At 50.0% G+C, this 16,248-nt stretch overlaps 8 protein-coding genes across 8 annotated transcripts; 3 read left to right on the plus strand and 5 right to left on the minus strand.

Moving 5' to 3' along the window:
- Positions 1-11: 11 nt before the first annotated feature.
- Positions 12-740, plus strand: N7489_002013 (uncharacterized protein; the record flags this gene model as incomplete). The annotated part of the gene is made up of 1 exon (XM_056707768.1): positions 12-740. One exon carries the CDS (start codon positions 12-14, stop codon positions 738-740), a length of 729 nt encoding a protein of 242 aa, XP_056572070.1.
- Positions 741-1,397: 657 nt separating this feature from the next.
- N7489_002014 (putative carbonyl reductase) lies at positions 1,398-2,398 on the minus strand (the record flags this gene model as incomplete). The annotated part of the gene is made up of 3 exons (XM_056707769.1): positions 1,398-1,645; positions 1,699-2,082; positions 2,146-2,398. The coding sequence occupies 3 exons, from the start codon at positions 2,396-2,398 to the stop codon at positions 1,398-1,400; spliced, it is 885 nt and encodes a 294-aa protein (XP_056572071.1).
- A 1,592-nt stretch (positions 2,399-3,990) lies between these two features.
- Positions 3,991-6,654, plus strand: N7489_002015 (uncharacterized protein; the record flags this gene model as incomplete). Its single annotated transcript, XM_056707770.1, has 1 exon — positions 3,991-6,654. One exon carries the CDS (start codon positions 3,991-3,993, stop codon positions 6,652-6,654), a length of 2,664 nt encoding a protein of 887 aa, XP_056572072.1.
- A 382-nt stretch (positions 6,655-7,036) lies between these two features.
- On the minus strand, positions 7,037-7,994 carry N7489_002016 (Voldacs domain-containing protein; the record flags this gene model as incomplete). Its single annotated transcript, XM_056707771.1, has 2 exons — positions 7,037-7,646; positions 7,714-7,994. The coding sequence occupies 2 exons, from the start codon at positions 7,992-7,994 to the stop codon at positions 7,037-7,039; spliced, it is 891 nt and encodes a 296-aa protein (XP_056572073.1).
- Positions 7,995-8,815: 821 nt separating this feature from the next.
- Positions 8,816-9,408, minus strand: N7489_002017 (uncharacterized protein; the record flags this gene model as incomplete). The annotated part of the gene is made up of 3 exons (XM_056707772.1): positions 8,816-8,944; positions 8,970-9,340; positions 9,393-9,408. 3 exons carry the CDS (start codon positions 9,406-9,408, stop codon positions 8,816-8,818), a joined length of 516 nt encoding a protein of 171 aa, XP_056572074.1.
- Positions 9,409-11,233: 1,825 nt separating this feature from the next.
- N7489_002018 (Zn(II)2Cys6 transcription factor) lies at positions 11,234-13,052 on the minus strand (the record flags this gene model as incomplete). Its single annotated transcript, XM_056707773.1, has 3 exons — positions 11,234-11,347; positions 11,408-12,208; positions 12,267-13,052. The coding sequence occupies 3 exons, from the start codon at positions 13,050-13,052 to the stop codon at positions 11,234-11,236; spliced, it is 1,701 nt and encodes a 566-aa protein (XP_056572075.1).
- A 443-nt stretch (positions 13,053-13,495) lies between these two features.
- On the minus strand, positions 13,496-14,132 carry N7489_002019 (uncharacterized protein; the record flags this gene model as incomplete). The annotated part of the gene is made up of 3 exons (XM_056707774.1): positions 13,496-13,516; positions 13,577-13,763; positions 13,870-14,132. 3 exons carry the CDS (start codon positions 14,130-14,132, stop codon positions 13,496-13,498), a joined length of 471 nt encoding a protein of 156 aa, XP_056572076.1.
- A 156-nt stretch (positions 14,133-14,288) lies between these two features.
- Positions 14,289-15,372, plus strand: N7489_002020 (SDR family oxidoreductase; the record flags this gene model as incomplete). Its single annotated transcript, XM_056707775.1, has 4 exons — positions 14,289-14,490; positions 14,548-14,795; positions 14,846-15,049; positions 15,106-15,372. 4 exons carry the CDS (start codon positions 14,289-14,291, stop codon positions 15,370-15,372), a joined length of 921 nt encoding a protein of 306 aa, XP_056572077.1.
- Positions 15,373-16,248: the final 876 nt, after the last annotated feature.

Here is a 16,248-nt window from a genome sequence, read left to right on the forward strand (position 1 = left end):
ACAAAGTCATCATGGCAGAAGCTTCTCTTGCATTTCCGGCAATTTGCCTGGCCCTTTCATTCCTCTTCGTTGTTGCCGTCTATAATGCTTCAATTATGCAGCATCTCCGTGCCTTCCATCGTCGTGCCATCCTCCCCGCGTACCAACAGATTGCTCACAAACTCTTCAGCCGTAATCCTGGCCGTCAAATCCCACCAAATCACATGTCCAGGGCAGGATACGAGCCAGTTAACCACGATACCAAAGACGAAGAAGAACAACATCCTCCGCCCCCCACGACTTCATCCATGTCACCACCTGACTACCATCGATACGCCGATAACCCTGCTCTCGACACGGTCAATATATTCCCAGAGAGTGACGATGAGATCCAAATCGATGGTCACGGCTTATCCACATCATATGCTGGAGGCCCATACCGTCCGCGACGCCGTCCCACCTTTGCGGAACTCGGCGAGTCCCCAACCAACAGCCAATCCCTAAGTCCTCCCGGATCCTCAGTCTCCTCCGACGAGTATGACTCTGACTGGTCCAACTCCGCTGTTGACGAGGCGGTCTTCGAGCCACGGAACCCAGTCGAGAATGTCCCCGTTTGGGAATTCGAAGTCGAGCGTCCTATTTATGGTATTGACCGCCAGGAACAAAGTGGACCGGTGGCTTGGTTGGATGAGGTTGTTGAGTGGACATCGCAGGGTGTTTTTGCCTTTGTTACTCCTGATATCCTTGAACAACGGGGGTGAGGAGTATATGAGGCTTTGGGGAATACAACATTCATGGGCTTGGCAGCATGCCCGAGCACCTGATGAGCTGAGCGATGATCGTACCCGTGGACTTTCCTATGTCATTATTCACTTGACTTGAAAGAAACGTCATTTCAATCTCCAAGTTCCACCCTAGTATACTCTCATGTTGCCGGTTACCTCGTGGGTTGTAGGTTCTTTGATTGAAGCAACTGATCGACTCGGTCACATCGGTCTATGAGCCCTGTCACGCGGGGGTAGATCGCATTCCAGGATGTCATTGGCGGGGCTTATCAACACTAAAGCGCCACGCAAGGGATCGTGCCATTTCTTCCTATGGTGTACAAGGATGGCATGGTTCCATAGCGTCATTGGCTCGGCAATCGCGCACAATCTGAAATTTGGCTGGTCGTGCCGGCGATGGGAAAATGCTTCCGTCGGGGTCTGGCATCGGTGTTTTAGACACCATTTTACCATGTGGGTGATTCTGGGCATGGGGAAACCTTGCAAATACAATATCTTATTCAGATTTGTCTATCTAAACTGTCTTTTATCGTTACGTTCGTCTACCGTAGCGTTTAGATTAAAACCGCTGACATCTCAAAACTTACGCTTCAAACCAAAGATCCCGCTTTTTTAGTTTGTATGAAAGAGAATCTAGGGGGCGCAGTAGCCACCGTCGACGATGAGATCAGCCCCAGTAGTGTAGGTGGAAGCATCGGAGGCGAGATAGAGATAGGCACCCTTCAGCTCATGGGCTTGGCCCTCACGACCCATGGGGATCTTGTCGCGCCAGATGTTCTTGGTATCCTCGGGCACGAAGTTGGAAATCTCAGTTGCGATGTAACCGGGGGATACGGTGTTGGCGCGAGCGTAGCGGACCCATTCGACAGAAAGGGACTTGCCTGGGAAGGTGTTAACAGTGCGATGGAGCCGATGGGTCTAAATTAAAACTTACACAGATGAATGACGGCAACTTTGGCTGCGTTATAGGCGGCCTGCATCTGGGGCAAGTTGACAATATGACCGCTCATCGAGGCCGTAGCGACGAAGCTACCGTATGTGAAGTTTGTGAGCTTGTTGCCGTTGGCATCGGTGCCCTCCTCCTTCTGGCGGCGCCAGTGTTCAGCAGCAGCCTTGGCACAGTAGAAGGTACCGTCGAGGTCAATAGCGACGACATCGCGGTAGTGGTCGAGGGGACCGTCGACCATGGGGCCCTGGGTCCAGGGAACACCGGCGTTAGCAATGAAGACGTCAAGGCGGCCATTGAATTCCTTGACGACGTCGTTTACGGCCTTCTCGACAGCCTTTGCATCGGTGACCTGAACTTGATATGCCTTGGCTGTGAAAGAAATCGTATTAGAATGACGTGGAACCAATCACAATGCGTGGATTCGTTACGCACCCTGAACACCATACTGTTCAGCGATCTCGGCGGCCCTTTTTATACACTTGGTGTTGCTATTGTACCACATGGCCACATTTGCACCAGCCTCGGCCAGACCCTGAGCAACGGCCAACCCGATACCGGCGCCAGCACCGGTAACAATTGCAGTCTTCCCCTTGAGGGAGAACATGCTCATGAGACTGGGGTGCTTAGGAGCAGTGGTGTTGTTGTGGACAAAGAGTCCATTCTCGGTAATTGGATGAGCTGCCATTGTAGAAAGAGGAGAGAAGGGAGGATAGAGAGAAAATACAAAAGTGAAAGAGAGAAGTAAGGGCAAGTCCGGGAGGTCACCTAAATATAGATGCTCATGAGGGGCAAATCTAGAAACCCCAAGGTGATAGACGGTGAGTGATGCGTTGGCGGGGAAATCGGACTAGACCATTGGCCTTCTCCCTTCCCTCCTATGTATACATACACCTCGGTAGGGAGCTCTCGCATTGTGTCTCGATGGCACTGGTTCATGTGGATAGTGGGTAATGGCACTATGCAGAAGCGTCAATTTGACAGGATGCAATGAGATACATCATAATTTGATATAATTAGATAGACCTGTAAACCTGTTTCCAAGGTCAGGTCTATCAGAAATTGGAAGAGAGGCTATTCTCACCTGGGGTCTTCAATGTTCCCACATGAGGCGGTGAAACCAAGACCTGGGGTAACGATCATCTTGGCCTGTTCAACGTGGAACTTGCACTCCACACTCTCCACTACAAATATACATAAGTACTGTTCTATCTTCAATGCGGATTTACCCTAGGATTGGAGGCTATAGGGAATAAAACATACCCCCAGAACAATACTTGGCCATTCTCCTGAAAATAGCGAAGGACGCCGAGGTCTCAGGATACTTGACCCCAAAATGACATCCATCCAGGTCCACGATCGCAGAAAGAACTGCAGATGCTTGAACTGGCTTTTTATGAGTTAAGACTGGAAATTGTAGACATTCAAAGTTCTGCTATCGGTAGGATCCAATTGTCTCGAAAGGCATGCGCCCAAGGGGTAATTATCCTGGCCAATGCATTATCACGGTACAATTCAATGCAAACTCCGAATTTATTAGGTATACTAATCTATATTCCGGCATTAACAAAGCCACTCAGTTAGAATCAAAATGGTTCGCTTATCCGGACATTAATAGGTTGGCCAAGCTTGTGCACTGATCTTATTGATCGCCGGAGTATCGTCAAAGGCGACCAGTGCGTTATCCCATGGTTGGACAGTTTCTTGGGGCAGTTAACCATCCATCTAAACATTAGAAATATGTCCAAAAAGGCACCCTAGATTCCACCGAACAAGGGTGCCAAATAAGACGTGGAAAGGGCACTCGAAAGATGGCGACAAGTTGGTGTCAAGTATAGACTGGATTCAGTTAGGGCACTCAACATCCAACCAACCTATACTGATTCGCAGATGTGTCAATGGCCTGCTCACACAATTATATTTGGTGGCGTTGTCATTGTTGAAACAAGATTGAAGGGGGTAGTGTGGCCGCCAGCATTCTTTGCACCGGGTGGTGATGAATGAGCATTCCTCGGCTGGAATCAATGTTCCCATAACAAATGGTGGCCCCCCCTTGATGGAATGCTAGCAACTCTTGTTGTTTCTTATTCCTGTGAGGTTTTGTTCCATGAGGATGAAGATCCAGCTCTGTGAAGCTTCACTGTTGCCGTTTTGATACAGCGATAATCCACAACATCGCATGTTCAAACCGAATCCGATACTCACGGATCGTCTCCGCCAATTGCGTTCTAAGCGTTCTAAGCCTCCGAGTCAGTTCATTGACACACCAGCGAGGTGATCATGCTGGCTCTGCCCGCCGTCATCGCCATAGCCGCTTGCGGCGCGGCCATCTTCATTGCCCTCTCGGTGGTCAGCATCATTGTCTGGGTCAGGTATCGCAAAGAGCGCCATACAATGAGGCTGATAGGCCTCACTCAGAGGCAGGGATGGAGCAGCGGGGGCTTGCGATCTGCCCCGATGGACACCTTGACTGAACTGAGCCGGGCAGAAGGGAGCATATTGAGGGCTCATGGGCAGCTTCCATATGGCAAACCATCAGAATGGGGCCAATTAACGTCGAGGGAAAGCTTGCATCGTCCGAAAAGAGACTCAGAGTCATCTTTTCCCTTCACTGAGAAGGCACGATCTCTCCGCAATTCCCTATCTCGATCTCGTTCGAAGCGCTTATCACGATCATCCCACAAACGTATGAGCTCATTGGCGACGTTGAGTGAATCGAATCATCTTCCTAGCCCGCCACCTAAAGAACCAATATCAATATCAAAACAAGACGTCCCACTTTCGGCTGTCGAGGGAGTTTTGGAATTATCAGCAGAACGAACTCCAACGCAAACACCAGATCCCAACGAAAATGATACTGGGTTCCATCTAGGTATGAAGCCTGTTTCACCTGGATGGCCTCTTCCAGCACGAGAGCGGTCAAGTGTATTTCCTGTTTCGAAAGATCGTAACTCGTCTGGGTTTGATTCAGCCGCAGAGTCTCCTACTCGTATTCGTGGGGGCAGTATCGCTAGCCAAACTGCCGGGGTAGCTCCTGGTCACCCGGTACCTCCTCCCCCGCCAACTGCATATCCCCCAGACCGACTTAGTTACGCTAGGAATGACTCTGTGATGAGACTTTCCTCCATGAGTCTGGATACTACCAATAGTTCAATTTTGGATGACGGTAGAAATGGTCCTAGGTCGGCTGACACTGATATGACCTCACCCGTCTTTCCTTCAGGCACGTTTGTGCCTTTCAGCGCTGCCGACGTTGGAGTCAAGGATGGTCGGAGGAGCTTCATTGCCACCAACACCTCCATCCCTCCTATGCATAACTTCCCTGTCCGCTCCTCCTCGACAACTGAAACTCGTCATAAATCTGCGCCCTTATCACCTCGACGAAGTTTGACGACACATCATTCGGGCCTCTCCAGTGATCGTCTTTCTGGTGCCCCACGTCGAACTGACTCCATGTCTTCATCTAATCCCCCTTCAAGACATGCCTCCCTGCGGTCTGGGACTCCAGTGGGACGTCTGGGATATCCAAATTCAGCACCCTCCTGGCGATCATCAGGCTCTCACATGCCCTCTGGACCACATGTCAATCAATTCCAAAGCTGTACGGACTACGAGAACGACGAAATTGTGAACGACCCATTCTACGTTGGCTCACCTGGGGGTGGGACTCTGTTCCAACCGGTCAGATCACCAGGCAACGCAGGCAAGACCGCTAAGCCACCAAGTCCGATGCAACGTACCAGTCTCTCCCTAAAGGGCAATCCTCCCTCTGCGCTCAAGGGTGGAAATCCTCAACGCAAGGGCCACCGACGGCAAAACTGTGTTCGTATTTCTATCCATCCACCCATGACGTTTGGGTCATCGACGTTTTCTCCTACCGTCGAAGAGGAACCAGAAGACTTCGACAAAATGGAGGAGCTGGATCTAAGTGAGTCCGCAATCAACAACCCACCAAAACCCTTGCCTTCGCTGCCGCCAACTCCACCGTCTCCTCTGTCCTCTTCAAGGCGCAGCAAGTACGGCAGTCGACATGGCAAGCCCGGACTAGGCTCTCTCGGGCCACTAGTCGAGGAGCCGCAGATCCAAATGTACGACGACGACAGTCCTTGCAAGAAGAAAAACCGTGCTCCATCTGGAATGGCTGGCAATAAGCTTCCATTCGAAGACTCTCGCGCTCTCCCTGAACTGTTCACATCCCTCCCTGTGTCTCACGGCAACCCTCTCACCCACACTCCCTCTCCCAAGAGATTACCACCTGCATGGGAACTGTCTGAAATTCCATTGCCGTCCCACGAGAACTCCCCTGCCATGGGTAGCCCACGACGCTCAGCGGTAAAGGGGCCTCGAAGCCAACCCGGCGCCATTCCAGCCCGCAGACAGACGACTTGCGCCCCCTTAACCTCCTCCCATCACACAGATAGTCCCTTGGCCTCGCCCAACCGCCTCCCTCTTGTCATGAGTATCACAGGGACAGAAGGCAGTGACTGGCGCAGATCCACAGACTCACTTCAACGCACTAAAACGGATGCTCCAAATCGCTCATCGCGGCGAGATCGTGTCTCAGTGTCCAGCATGGACAACGGGCTGGGTCCCATTGGCGGGTCTGCACTCTACGGCTCCCGCCGGTTCTCAATGTTCAAAGATCCCGTCACTATCTTCGAGGACCCCAACCAGACTACCTCCCCTTCTAAGACCTCCGTGCAGGCCCCGATTGGATCATTCCGCACGCCTGAGTCCTCCCCCGCCCGTGGCAAGAACAGTGTCCCTCGTTCCACGCCAGCCAATCAACAATTACCGCCTCATATGTCGAGCCACCATGCACCGCCGACTCCTACTTCTCCCCGTCGAGGGATGACTACTCCAACGGGCAAGGGGCTTGGACTTGGAATTGGAAGTGCCACGCCTGCTAGCCTTTATGACGGCGATGGGTTCCTACGGGAATAAGCTTAATTTTGCTTTCTTTTGTGAGCTTTGAAAGCGACAGTTTTCTTTTGATTCATTTTGATTCCTTTTTATCGTGCAGTATCCGATACTGATGTTGGCGAAAAGCTTCAGTGTCCTCTTCTTCTATCTGTCTTTATTTGTTTTATTACTTCTTTGCTTGTCGCCTGGTGGTCGGTTTTCTTTTCTCTTTTGTTTTCATATGTACGTTTTCTAAGGTTGATATTCATTAAAGAAATCCAGTCATTCTCTACTATGTTTCCTTGGACAATATCCTCAAGCAAAAAAAGCCCATTGGTAGTAAACTATGTAACCACCCAAGTATTTTGAACGCCAATCCTACACCGTGTATTTCATGTGTTCCTTCAAAACAGCCTGAACCAAATCAATCCGTCTTCCGCCACTTCGTCTCGTCCTCATCTCCATTCTCGTCGACGCCGTTCTCCCCCTCTCGAGCCCTAACAGTCCCAGCCCCAGGCCCAAGAGGGAAAGAAGGCGGTTCACCAGCAGCAATCCAGTTCCCATCCGCATCAAAAAACCGATCCATGTTGTCCGCAGTGATCCAGCCAGAGCTCCCATCAACAGGCGGGGGCAGATCACCGCTACCAAGCTGGAAGACTCCATCGTGCTCCTCAGCCGAAATGAACTTGGGTCCATCTTCCTCGTCATCGTCATCTCCCTGCTCAACAGGGTCAGGGTGCAAGTTGGAGCACGCCGAAACAGCGTTGTAAAGCTGCTGCGTAGGTGTCTCCGCCTCCTCCGCGGCCTCGGTGGACTCTTGTAGCATGGCGTCGGCGGGCAGCACCACAGTCATTGTAATGCATTCCTCTTCGTCGTCGGCAGAGGGCGCACGCGGCATCGCGACCTGCATGTAGAGACCCTGGACTTCGGCATCGGTGTCTGGGACGCGTAGCCGTTGGAGCGCGTGTAGTGAGATCGAGGGGTAGGGGATTGACACGCCTGTTGACGCGGTGCGGGAGAAGAGGAGGAATTTGCTGTTGAGTGAAGAATCAGTCAGTCGGTACCCTCGTTTCGGGATGTAAAGGGAATTGGTAGACTCACTCGGATGTTACCCAGATATCCACGTCTGAGATTGCGACCTCTTTCTCATCGCTGTCCTGCTGGTTTTGGCTTGCGGCGCTGTTGTTTGCACCGCCCTGGCCGTGCAGGGCACTCAGCGCTGGGGTGGCGAGTAGCTCGCGCTCAAGGATGACGATCTTACAGCGCTGGCTGTGGTGGTACAAGACTGGGGGTCCGGAGTAGAAGGAGCTTGGGGTGCGCGACTGGTGTTCGGCGAGCGGCACGAATGAGGAGGCTTCAGGGGAGCTGTTAATGGCCTCCATATCGTAGTGTATGTGTAATTGTAGAGAGAGAGAGAGAGAAGGAAGTTGAATGATATATGGAGTTGGGGAATGAAAAGAGCTTCCGGCGCGGGGTGGAGCTTTTCTGTGAGCTTGGGAGCCGCTCTATTATAATCCATTCTATAATTCTGGTACCCATACACTTTCTCCTAGGCTGTGAGAAATTTACCTGAACCTATTAGAAAAAAAAAAAAAAAAAATTCACACATCTCATACAATGTAGAAGCGACTGCCGTACTGAAGGGTCAGCTATATGCACCCTATAAGTTCTCACCTCCAGAGCACTGACGGTATATATTGCACCTTGGCCATGCGACCCTGCATTGGAGCAACATAACCTCCACACATCTGATGTAAAGGAGAAGTAATTTCAATAGGAAAGTCTACAGGTAAAACATAATAGTCATAATAGTGAAACGTTAAATTATCATCCGGTGTATCCCTGGGCTTTCTTTAGAACCTACTAAAACGAAAAACAATTGGATTTCTAGGGGCAAGATTAGTTATGGTTTGATATGACCTTGGAATGATAATCATTGAATTCGCTCAAGTGGTGATATCTTTAATAATCTTACTGCTGACAGTCAAAGTCCCACTGCCACCACGGCAGGTGAAAAGTGTCAGACTTGAACTGCTTTAAGGACTTAGAAGAGCCCAGCGCTGGTAAGGCAGCCTGAACCATATCCTTTAGAGACCTTATTTCGGACGGTTGATCCGGGGTGCCACGTCGAGAATTTGATTCCCAGGCACTCCTGTGATGTAAAGAGCAATGAGGGATTAATCCCTTTCAAGATCACCCTCCATCATTTCACGCCTAGGCCACCAAACGCTCTGTCCAACTCATCCCCATCATTCTGCGGTGTCATTGCCGGCAATTGGGAAGAGCTCTCGTCGGGGGCAGAGCTATCCAGAAGGCTTGGATGGGCATCGCCCTGTACGTCAGGGGGAGGCACTGACCCGGCTAGGCTGAAGGAGCTTTTCCTCTCGATCGAGCCAACCAGGAGCGACGCGTCTTTTTTCAGCCAGCTCGCGTTGCTTAATTGACTCTTGCCATTCGTTGATCGCTTGGTCCGCGTTGGCGCGAGTCTTATTTAAATGTTGTTCGAGGGAGTGGCACGTGGAGAGGATGTCGTCTGGGTGAGCTGCGTGCCCACCGCTTGGGGAGACAACATAACGGGCCTTGCCATCCGGGCTGCTTGTATCGACTGTCACTGAAGGAGGTAGAGATGAGGGGACAGATTTGTATGTGTAGGGTAATGTGACGGAGGTGGGGAGGTTGATGAAGGGTGAGACGGTCAGTGGGACCTGGGCGAGGAGAGGGTGTGGACCTAGAGTATTGTTAGCTATGTAGCCATATATAAGCATGATAGGAATACTGACGATAGGAGTCGTACATGGTTCAAACGTTGAGTTGTCGAAGATGAGGCTGAGTGCGGAGTAGCGGAGTAACGGATATGGCACATCACGGCCCCCGGAGCCGCAAAGCACAACACTACATGATCTACTACATAGTAATGATTGCCTCAAGAAAGGTATGCCAACCATGGACTTGTCTGTCGGAAAATGACCCCCCTAATTTGATCATTCTAAGATTCTAAGATCCCAACATCCTTCAATCTCCAATGTTACTGGCTTATATTACTCACATCCAGAAACTACCTGGGCGCCGAAGACTAGCGGATAAAATATCTCATCAGAGTCAATGCCCGGTTAAGATAGAAAAGGAAGTATTGGGGGGACAAGGGATTGACATTGTAGATATAGGCAGGAGACAGCAGCAACAAGAGACAACAATATGCGGTTTACATCCAGATCTCGTGAGGCTGGAATCCGTATGTGAGGCTAGAAGGCCAAGGTTGTTTACACAGAGTCAAACTACTAGCTACAGAAGCATATACAAAGACATCTTGAAGTAAAATACCCAGTTCTATTTCAGTTCTATATATCAGAGCTTGCTTGGTTTCACCGTAAAGGCTACTTATCCTGGACACCACGTAAAGGTGCAAGCCTTGTCCAGGTGTTGCACACAGGACCCGTGCAACTGGGTAGGATCAGGGGAGGGGGAAGGGAAAGGGGAGGGGAGGGGAGGGGAGGGAACCTAGGTAAGTAACAAACACACAAATAGACAATAAAGAGAGAAGAGACATACCTAAGTGGCACTTCAGATCGATCTCCTGATGATATTGCTCGATGGAGAACCTAGAGAGTACAGTCTGTTTCCGCAGAGGTAGAATCCCTGACACCAGTACTGGTACTTAGAGGATTCCCAAGGGTTTCCTAAGAGGTCCGTTAGGGTCTTAGAGAATCTCAGGTCTCCCTAAGTGGTCCTTTAAGGCACCCGGCCCACATGCTTCGTGCCATTCACAGCCTTAACTAGGCCGCAGCAAAGAGCCATCAGAGCCTCAGGCTAGAAACCGTCACTGGACAACAGAGGCCATATGTTGGAGATATGACTCTCTGGAGCTGAAGTGGACCGTCACCTGCCGAGGGACGCCGGAGGGGGGGGCGCGGGGGAGGGGGGAGGAGGAGTTGGAAGAGAAAAAAGAAGAAGAAGAGAAAATCTGGGGGGAGGGGGTATTTATAGTTTTCCAGTGGCTGAAGGACAGGAAGGAACTGGGGTGGGGGACGAGTTTGACAAAAAGGGAAGGCACCTGATCGAGGACGAGACAGCAGCATGAAGAGTGATGGCTCACTATCTGTTGCTCTAGATTCTCTCACTGATCTTATGTTCACCTTCAGGTGTCAACTTATGAGCTGCAACCTACAACCTAGGTGTACCATGAGACTCTCGTATCATATGCCTAAGAAGTTCTCACTGTAATCCATGTCATGGGTCATGGTGGTAGAAGAGGTTATGATTATGATGATGATGACGATGATGACGATATTATCATTTGCCTGGTCTATATACGTTGCTTTATATACACGTTGCGATGCACAATGGTTATCAGATCAGGTCCGTAGTCCATGATGAAGTTGAAGTTATGGGGTATCAAAGGAAAAACAAGGCAATATATGTATGACGATGATGTCGAGGGAGAACCAGCGCAGAGTAGAGGTTGGAGTATACTTCGGCGGTTCCTTGCGAACGTCTCGGGGAGTACTAGGTAGAGGGCCTCTCCTCCATAAGCAGGGTCGAGAATGTACAAAAACAGGTCATGCAGGAGTGCCGACAAAGGAGGCTAGGGAGTTTGGAGATATCGACTCTATCCAGCTTCACATCAGAGAAGAAGGATATTCGTCTGAACTTCCTCCAAGGTCTGGATCCAACCGCCAGGAAAAGAGCGTCGCTTGAACCAGACTCCTTCTAGGACCTCGAGCGCTTTGTCGACGTTCTGGATTGTGAGATATTAGCATTCGGACTGGTCTCTAGATGAAATTGAATTGCGACATACCCTGAAACCAAACCGCTTCAGCTCTTGCATGGTTTGGCGAACGTATTTCTGCTCACTCTCATTCCGAGTCTCCTGCCCGGCAATGAAAAGTGGCCATAGAAAAGCCAATTGGCCGATATCCTTTGGCAATTTGTAAGACAGAAGAAGAATCCGACTGACAAGCATGTCCATATACGTCCAATCGGTGATCCAGCCGACACGCCCAGCCCCAGCGACCTGAAGCAGGTGAACAAAGGTCGCCTTCTCGTATGCTTCAATGCAACCCGCATGTTCAAGAACGTCTGGATACGGATACTGAGCAAGGCTCTCGTCATCCAAATCGGCGAGCAGCTGTAGACAGGGCGGGGTCATGGCACGCCATACAACCAGCTGGTTGAATATGTCTTTATACATCGCGTCTGACTGGTCGATTGTCATCCACGTTTTCTTGTCATATGCAAATGTACTGATAGCTGCTTGCACTTCCATCAGACTTGACCATGCCTGCCGTAGCTCGAGCAGACGCGGGTTATCCGGGATCGTTGACAATAAGGTTGGTGTCCCGAGATTGTATTCCCATCCTCCGCCCATGGTCTTCCAGTAATTACCTTCTACCACGGTACCGCCGGGAGTTGCACATGCACCCGCCACATCGAGATAGGATAGTAGGGAGACGAGGAATGGACGGAGTGGGTGGTTCGTCTCGGCGACGCGTTGTGCTTCACGTGCCGAGTCTCCGGGTTGCGGGTAGAAGAGGATGTTGTAGATTTCGCGAGCTCCTTTGAGATGTACTGCCCAGTTGTGGTGTTGGGAATCCATCATCTGCAGAAATGTTAGTTAATTGACCACTGGCAAGTTCGCAGGAGGTGGAGAAACGAACCTCGAACAAGGAGAGCAATAGACACGTCGCGAAATCCGTTAGTCCAAGCTGCTGGCTGGGATCGGAGTATCGTGCACGGAACCCCTTCACCACCACACCGTATTTGCTCATTGCCTGCTGGAAATGCCTATTCCGCTGCGACCCCACCGATGTATTTGCGAGATGTAATGCGCCCAATGCCTGCATTGCATTGGCCATTGTCGGAGACGAACGGGCGAAATCCGGAAAATGTGTGCGGTAGGGATTGGCATTGTGCGGGGTGTTGTAGATGATCAGGAGAATTGATACCTGATCCGCAAAATGAGCGAGATAACGCTCCTCGGTACGCTGAATCGATTTCGCGATACTGGTGAAGGTCACAGGATCCTGGAAGCGGAACTTGGTCGCTGGTTGTGGTCGCGTTGCGGGGGCGATCATAGCCTGGCAAGTTTGCGGGCTGTCAGCATCTTCCCCTAAGGGAGAGGCCGTAGAAGCGTCGCTTGAATCTGGGCTAGATGTTGAGTTGTTGTTCTGCCTCCTCGGTGCCCTGGATAACTCTGGCGGTGAACTCATCGGTGTCTGGGAGGGTCCATAAACCTTGAAGGTCATCCGCCCTTGAGCGCCATCGCACTCGCGTCCAAGACGGACACAGTTATTACAGGCGGGAGACGCCTCGTCGCAGCGAACATGGCGGCGCCGACAGGTGGAACAGCCTGTAAATCCTCGGTGATGCCATCGGCGGATTCGTTTCGGGGGTCCTTGTGTATCCGTGTCTGACAACGGTGCGCCCTCGGTGCGTGTCTCCATCGGGCGCGAAACTCGGTAAAGTAATGGTCAGACATGGACACTTATGAAGATCAATCGGCCATGGTGGATGTGACAACCTATAAGGAGAATCCAAGATTGCCTCCGCAGGCTCTCTGGGTCTGTGAGGGGCGCTAACGGCAAAACGCATCAGCTCTGAGCCAATGGCTTGTCAACTTTTATATTAACCCATTTCGTCACTCAAAACTAAACACTTTTATATCCCTGCATATCGGTTTTCTAACGCTTGAAATCTCTTAGCTCGACTTTAGCGCCGAGGTTATCCATATAGGCTGAAGACAATGTCATTCTTCAAGTTGGCTGTTTCTTAATTAATGCCACACAATCAGGGGAAGACTCGAAGGATTCATCTCAGTAGCCTAAACCATTCCTTCTTGGGGAACTGAGCCCCCTACCTCGTGGGGGCCGTTTTTGTATGTGGACCATTACTGATTATACGCCTCAAACTTGAATGAAGATCAGTCTCAAATCTTCTATTAATAATAAGAGGATGCAAGTTCACTTACAATGCATTGTTCAAAAGGCACGCTGGAGTTTAGAATGGCCCCCATGGCCGCATGGGCAATCGTCACTGGCACCCCAATATGCACCGCCTGCTGCTCTGCCTGTTTGAGGACGGCCTCATTGCGCGAGGGGACGTTCACAGAAGCCCAGGAGGACTTGAAACGAGTCGCCTCGCGGACATATGCGGCTCTATATGAGTCAAGATGTTAATGTTAATGTAATAATTAACTAACCTTAGATCATAGGGTTCTAGATGATACGAAGCCAGAGAGGGCGCGGAGGCAGGAGTACAAACCGACGATTTAGAAGATCAAGTATTTGATCGTCGATGTCATCGAGCGCGGTGCGGATCTCGTCCAAAGAGTCACAGCACGTAGTTATCGTACCATTTAATGAGGAAAAATGGACACTCGGGGTGCCCCATGGCACAGGGCGGTGGTCCGCTGAAGGAGCTGAGCTCACATTGGAACCATAACAGGCATTGTTGACATTTGCATTGGCCGTTGAACTAATAACAGTGGACAGGGTTAGAAACCCAAAGAGAACCCGGGAAACCATGATAACAAGTTAGGACAAGGAGAAAGTACTAAAATTTCGAAGGAATAACTAATGCTAATGACAGCTAGATTTCCTTTTTTCTCCCCTTGATAGCCTACCTTAACGGGTTAGAATGATCATCATCAGACTAAGACTAATACGATATTTCCCCTCCAAATGTATACCTTCATACACCAATGCGGGGAAGTAAGCGGATTTCTCTCCGAGTTTCGTGCCGAAAACCCCTCTTCGGCTTTTTGGAATTACTTTAAAAGCAGTTGCCTTTCTATTACTTCTTGTCACTGTCAATTATCTTATACCTATCCTCCCAGGATGTCCCAAGGTTCAAGACTCCAAGGCAAAGTTGCCATCGTCACCGGTAAGACCGTTATTCTCCACCGTTCCCATTATAGACACTAATACCCACTCATTTTAGGAGGAGGCAATGGATTTGGCGCAGCTATCGCTCGACGATTCGGTGAAGAGGGTGCTAAAGTAATCGTTACCGATATCAACGTTGAGGGCGGCGAGAAAGTCGCCGCGCAGAATCCTTCCAACCTCATCTTTCAGCGCCAAGATGTCACCAAAGAATCGGACTGGAATATGGTGTTAGATCTGGCATTCTCCAAGTTCGGACGAATGGATGTGTTGGTGAACAATGCGGGCACTACCTATCGCAATAAGGTGAGGGTTTAACTTATTGCACGGTTGAAGCCTCGCTAATTTTCCTTCAGCCGACATCAGAGGTCACAGAGGAAGAGTGGGAACGTGTATTCAAGGTCAACGTGAAGAGCATTTATCTCGCCACAAAGGCCTTGATGCCGCGACTCATCGAGCAAGGCCAGGGTGGGTCTGTGATCAATATCTCCTCCACGGGAGCGACTCGACCACGGCCTGGGTTGGTTTGGTATAACGCCACTAAGGGGGCAGTCACTAACGTGAGTAAATGGTTGAACAGTGAATATGAATGATTAATCGCTAACAATCTATACAGGCCACGAAAGGTCTCGCCGCGGAGTACGGTCCCCACAATATCAGATTCAACACAGTCGCTCCTCTTCTTTCTGGTACTGGATTATTCTCAATGTTCACCGGTATGGAAGATACCCCCGAGAACCGAGAGAAGTTCATCGGAAATGTGCCACTGGGCCGCCTCACCGACGTGGATGATATCGCCAACATGTGCCTGTATCTGGCCAGTGATGAGGCTCGTTTTATCAACGGCACTGAGATGGTGGTGGATGGTGGAAAGTGTGTTTAATTGTTTGAGGGCCAAACAAGCAAACTCAATCTTTGTAATTGCAAACTCAACCTTTGTAATTAATATTTTGATGCCGATCTCTCCGCAGAAACATGTGGTAGAAGTAAAGCTAGTGGACGAAGGTCGAGGGTTGCGGAGGTTCGCGATGTATATATTGTTAGAGAGAGGAACCATTATGACAGTTGAACCCATCCTCGAACCCCCATATAACACCAATAAGAAACCGGTGAAAACCGCTATTGGGGCTGGATATCTGTGTACAAAAGTAGAATAATGTGGATTGCAAAAGCGCCAGATCCGATTATCGTTAGCAATCTCACTGGTCAAGCAGGGGATGAACCATCCAGATGAAACGTTGTAACCAAGGAAAAGTTGCACAGACACGAGCAAGGGACACTTACCGTGTTGGAATGTAGGTCTCATTGTGGATAGGTGATCATTTTACATGATATAGTAGTGTGAATCATACTAACGATCACGGCTAACCTGCTATGAAGGGAAGGCTATGGAGTAAGGCAGAACCTTGCACGATTCAAATTGATACATCATGGTAAAGCAGGGGTGTACCGCATAGTTGTATGGAATAGGTATCTTCGCATGCAGTAAGTACCCTCTAAACCCTGCCTTTTTGGCATGAAATGCTGAAAGAACAAGAAGCAAGGTAACTGTGTATGGTTGCACTAACAAGATATACCATGAATCGTGTATTTTGTATTTCTCCGGGCAGATTCTAAGCGGGATGTAAAAGAATATAATCTATTTTGTTCAGCTCTGGTCGTTAACCCGCCTCTCGAAGCTATTGTATCCAATTTCCATCATAAAACGATCAGCGAACATGAACGTAATGGCCAATCGACGTTAGCATTCTGCCATCTC

This window comes from Penicillium chrysogenum, assembly GCF_028827035.1.
Source record: "Penicillium chrysogenum strain IBT 35668 chromosome Unknown utg000001l_segment0_segment0, whole genome shotgun sequence".
Classification (NCBI taxonomy): Eukaryota; Fungi; Ascomycota; class Eurotiomycetes; order Eurotiales; family Aspergillaceae; genus Penicillium; species Penicillium chrysogenum.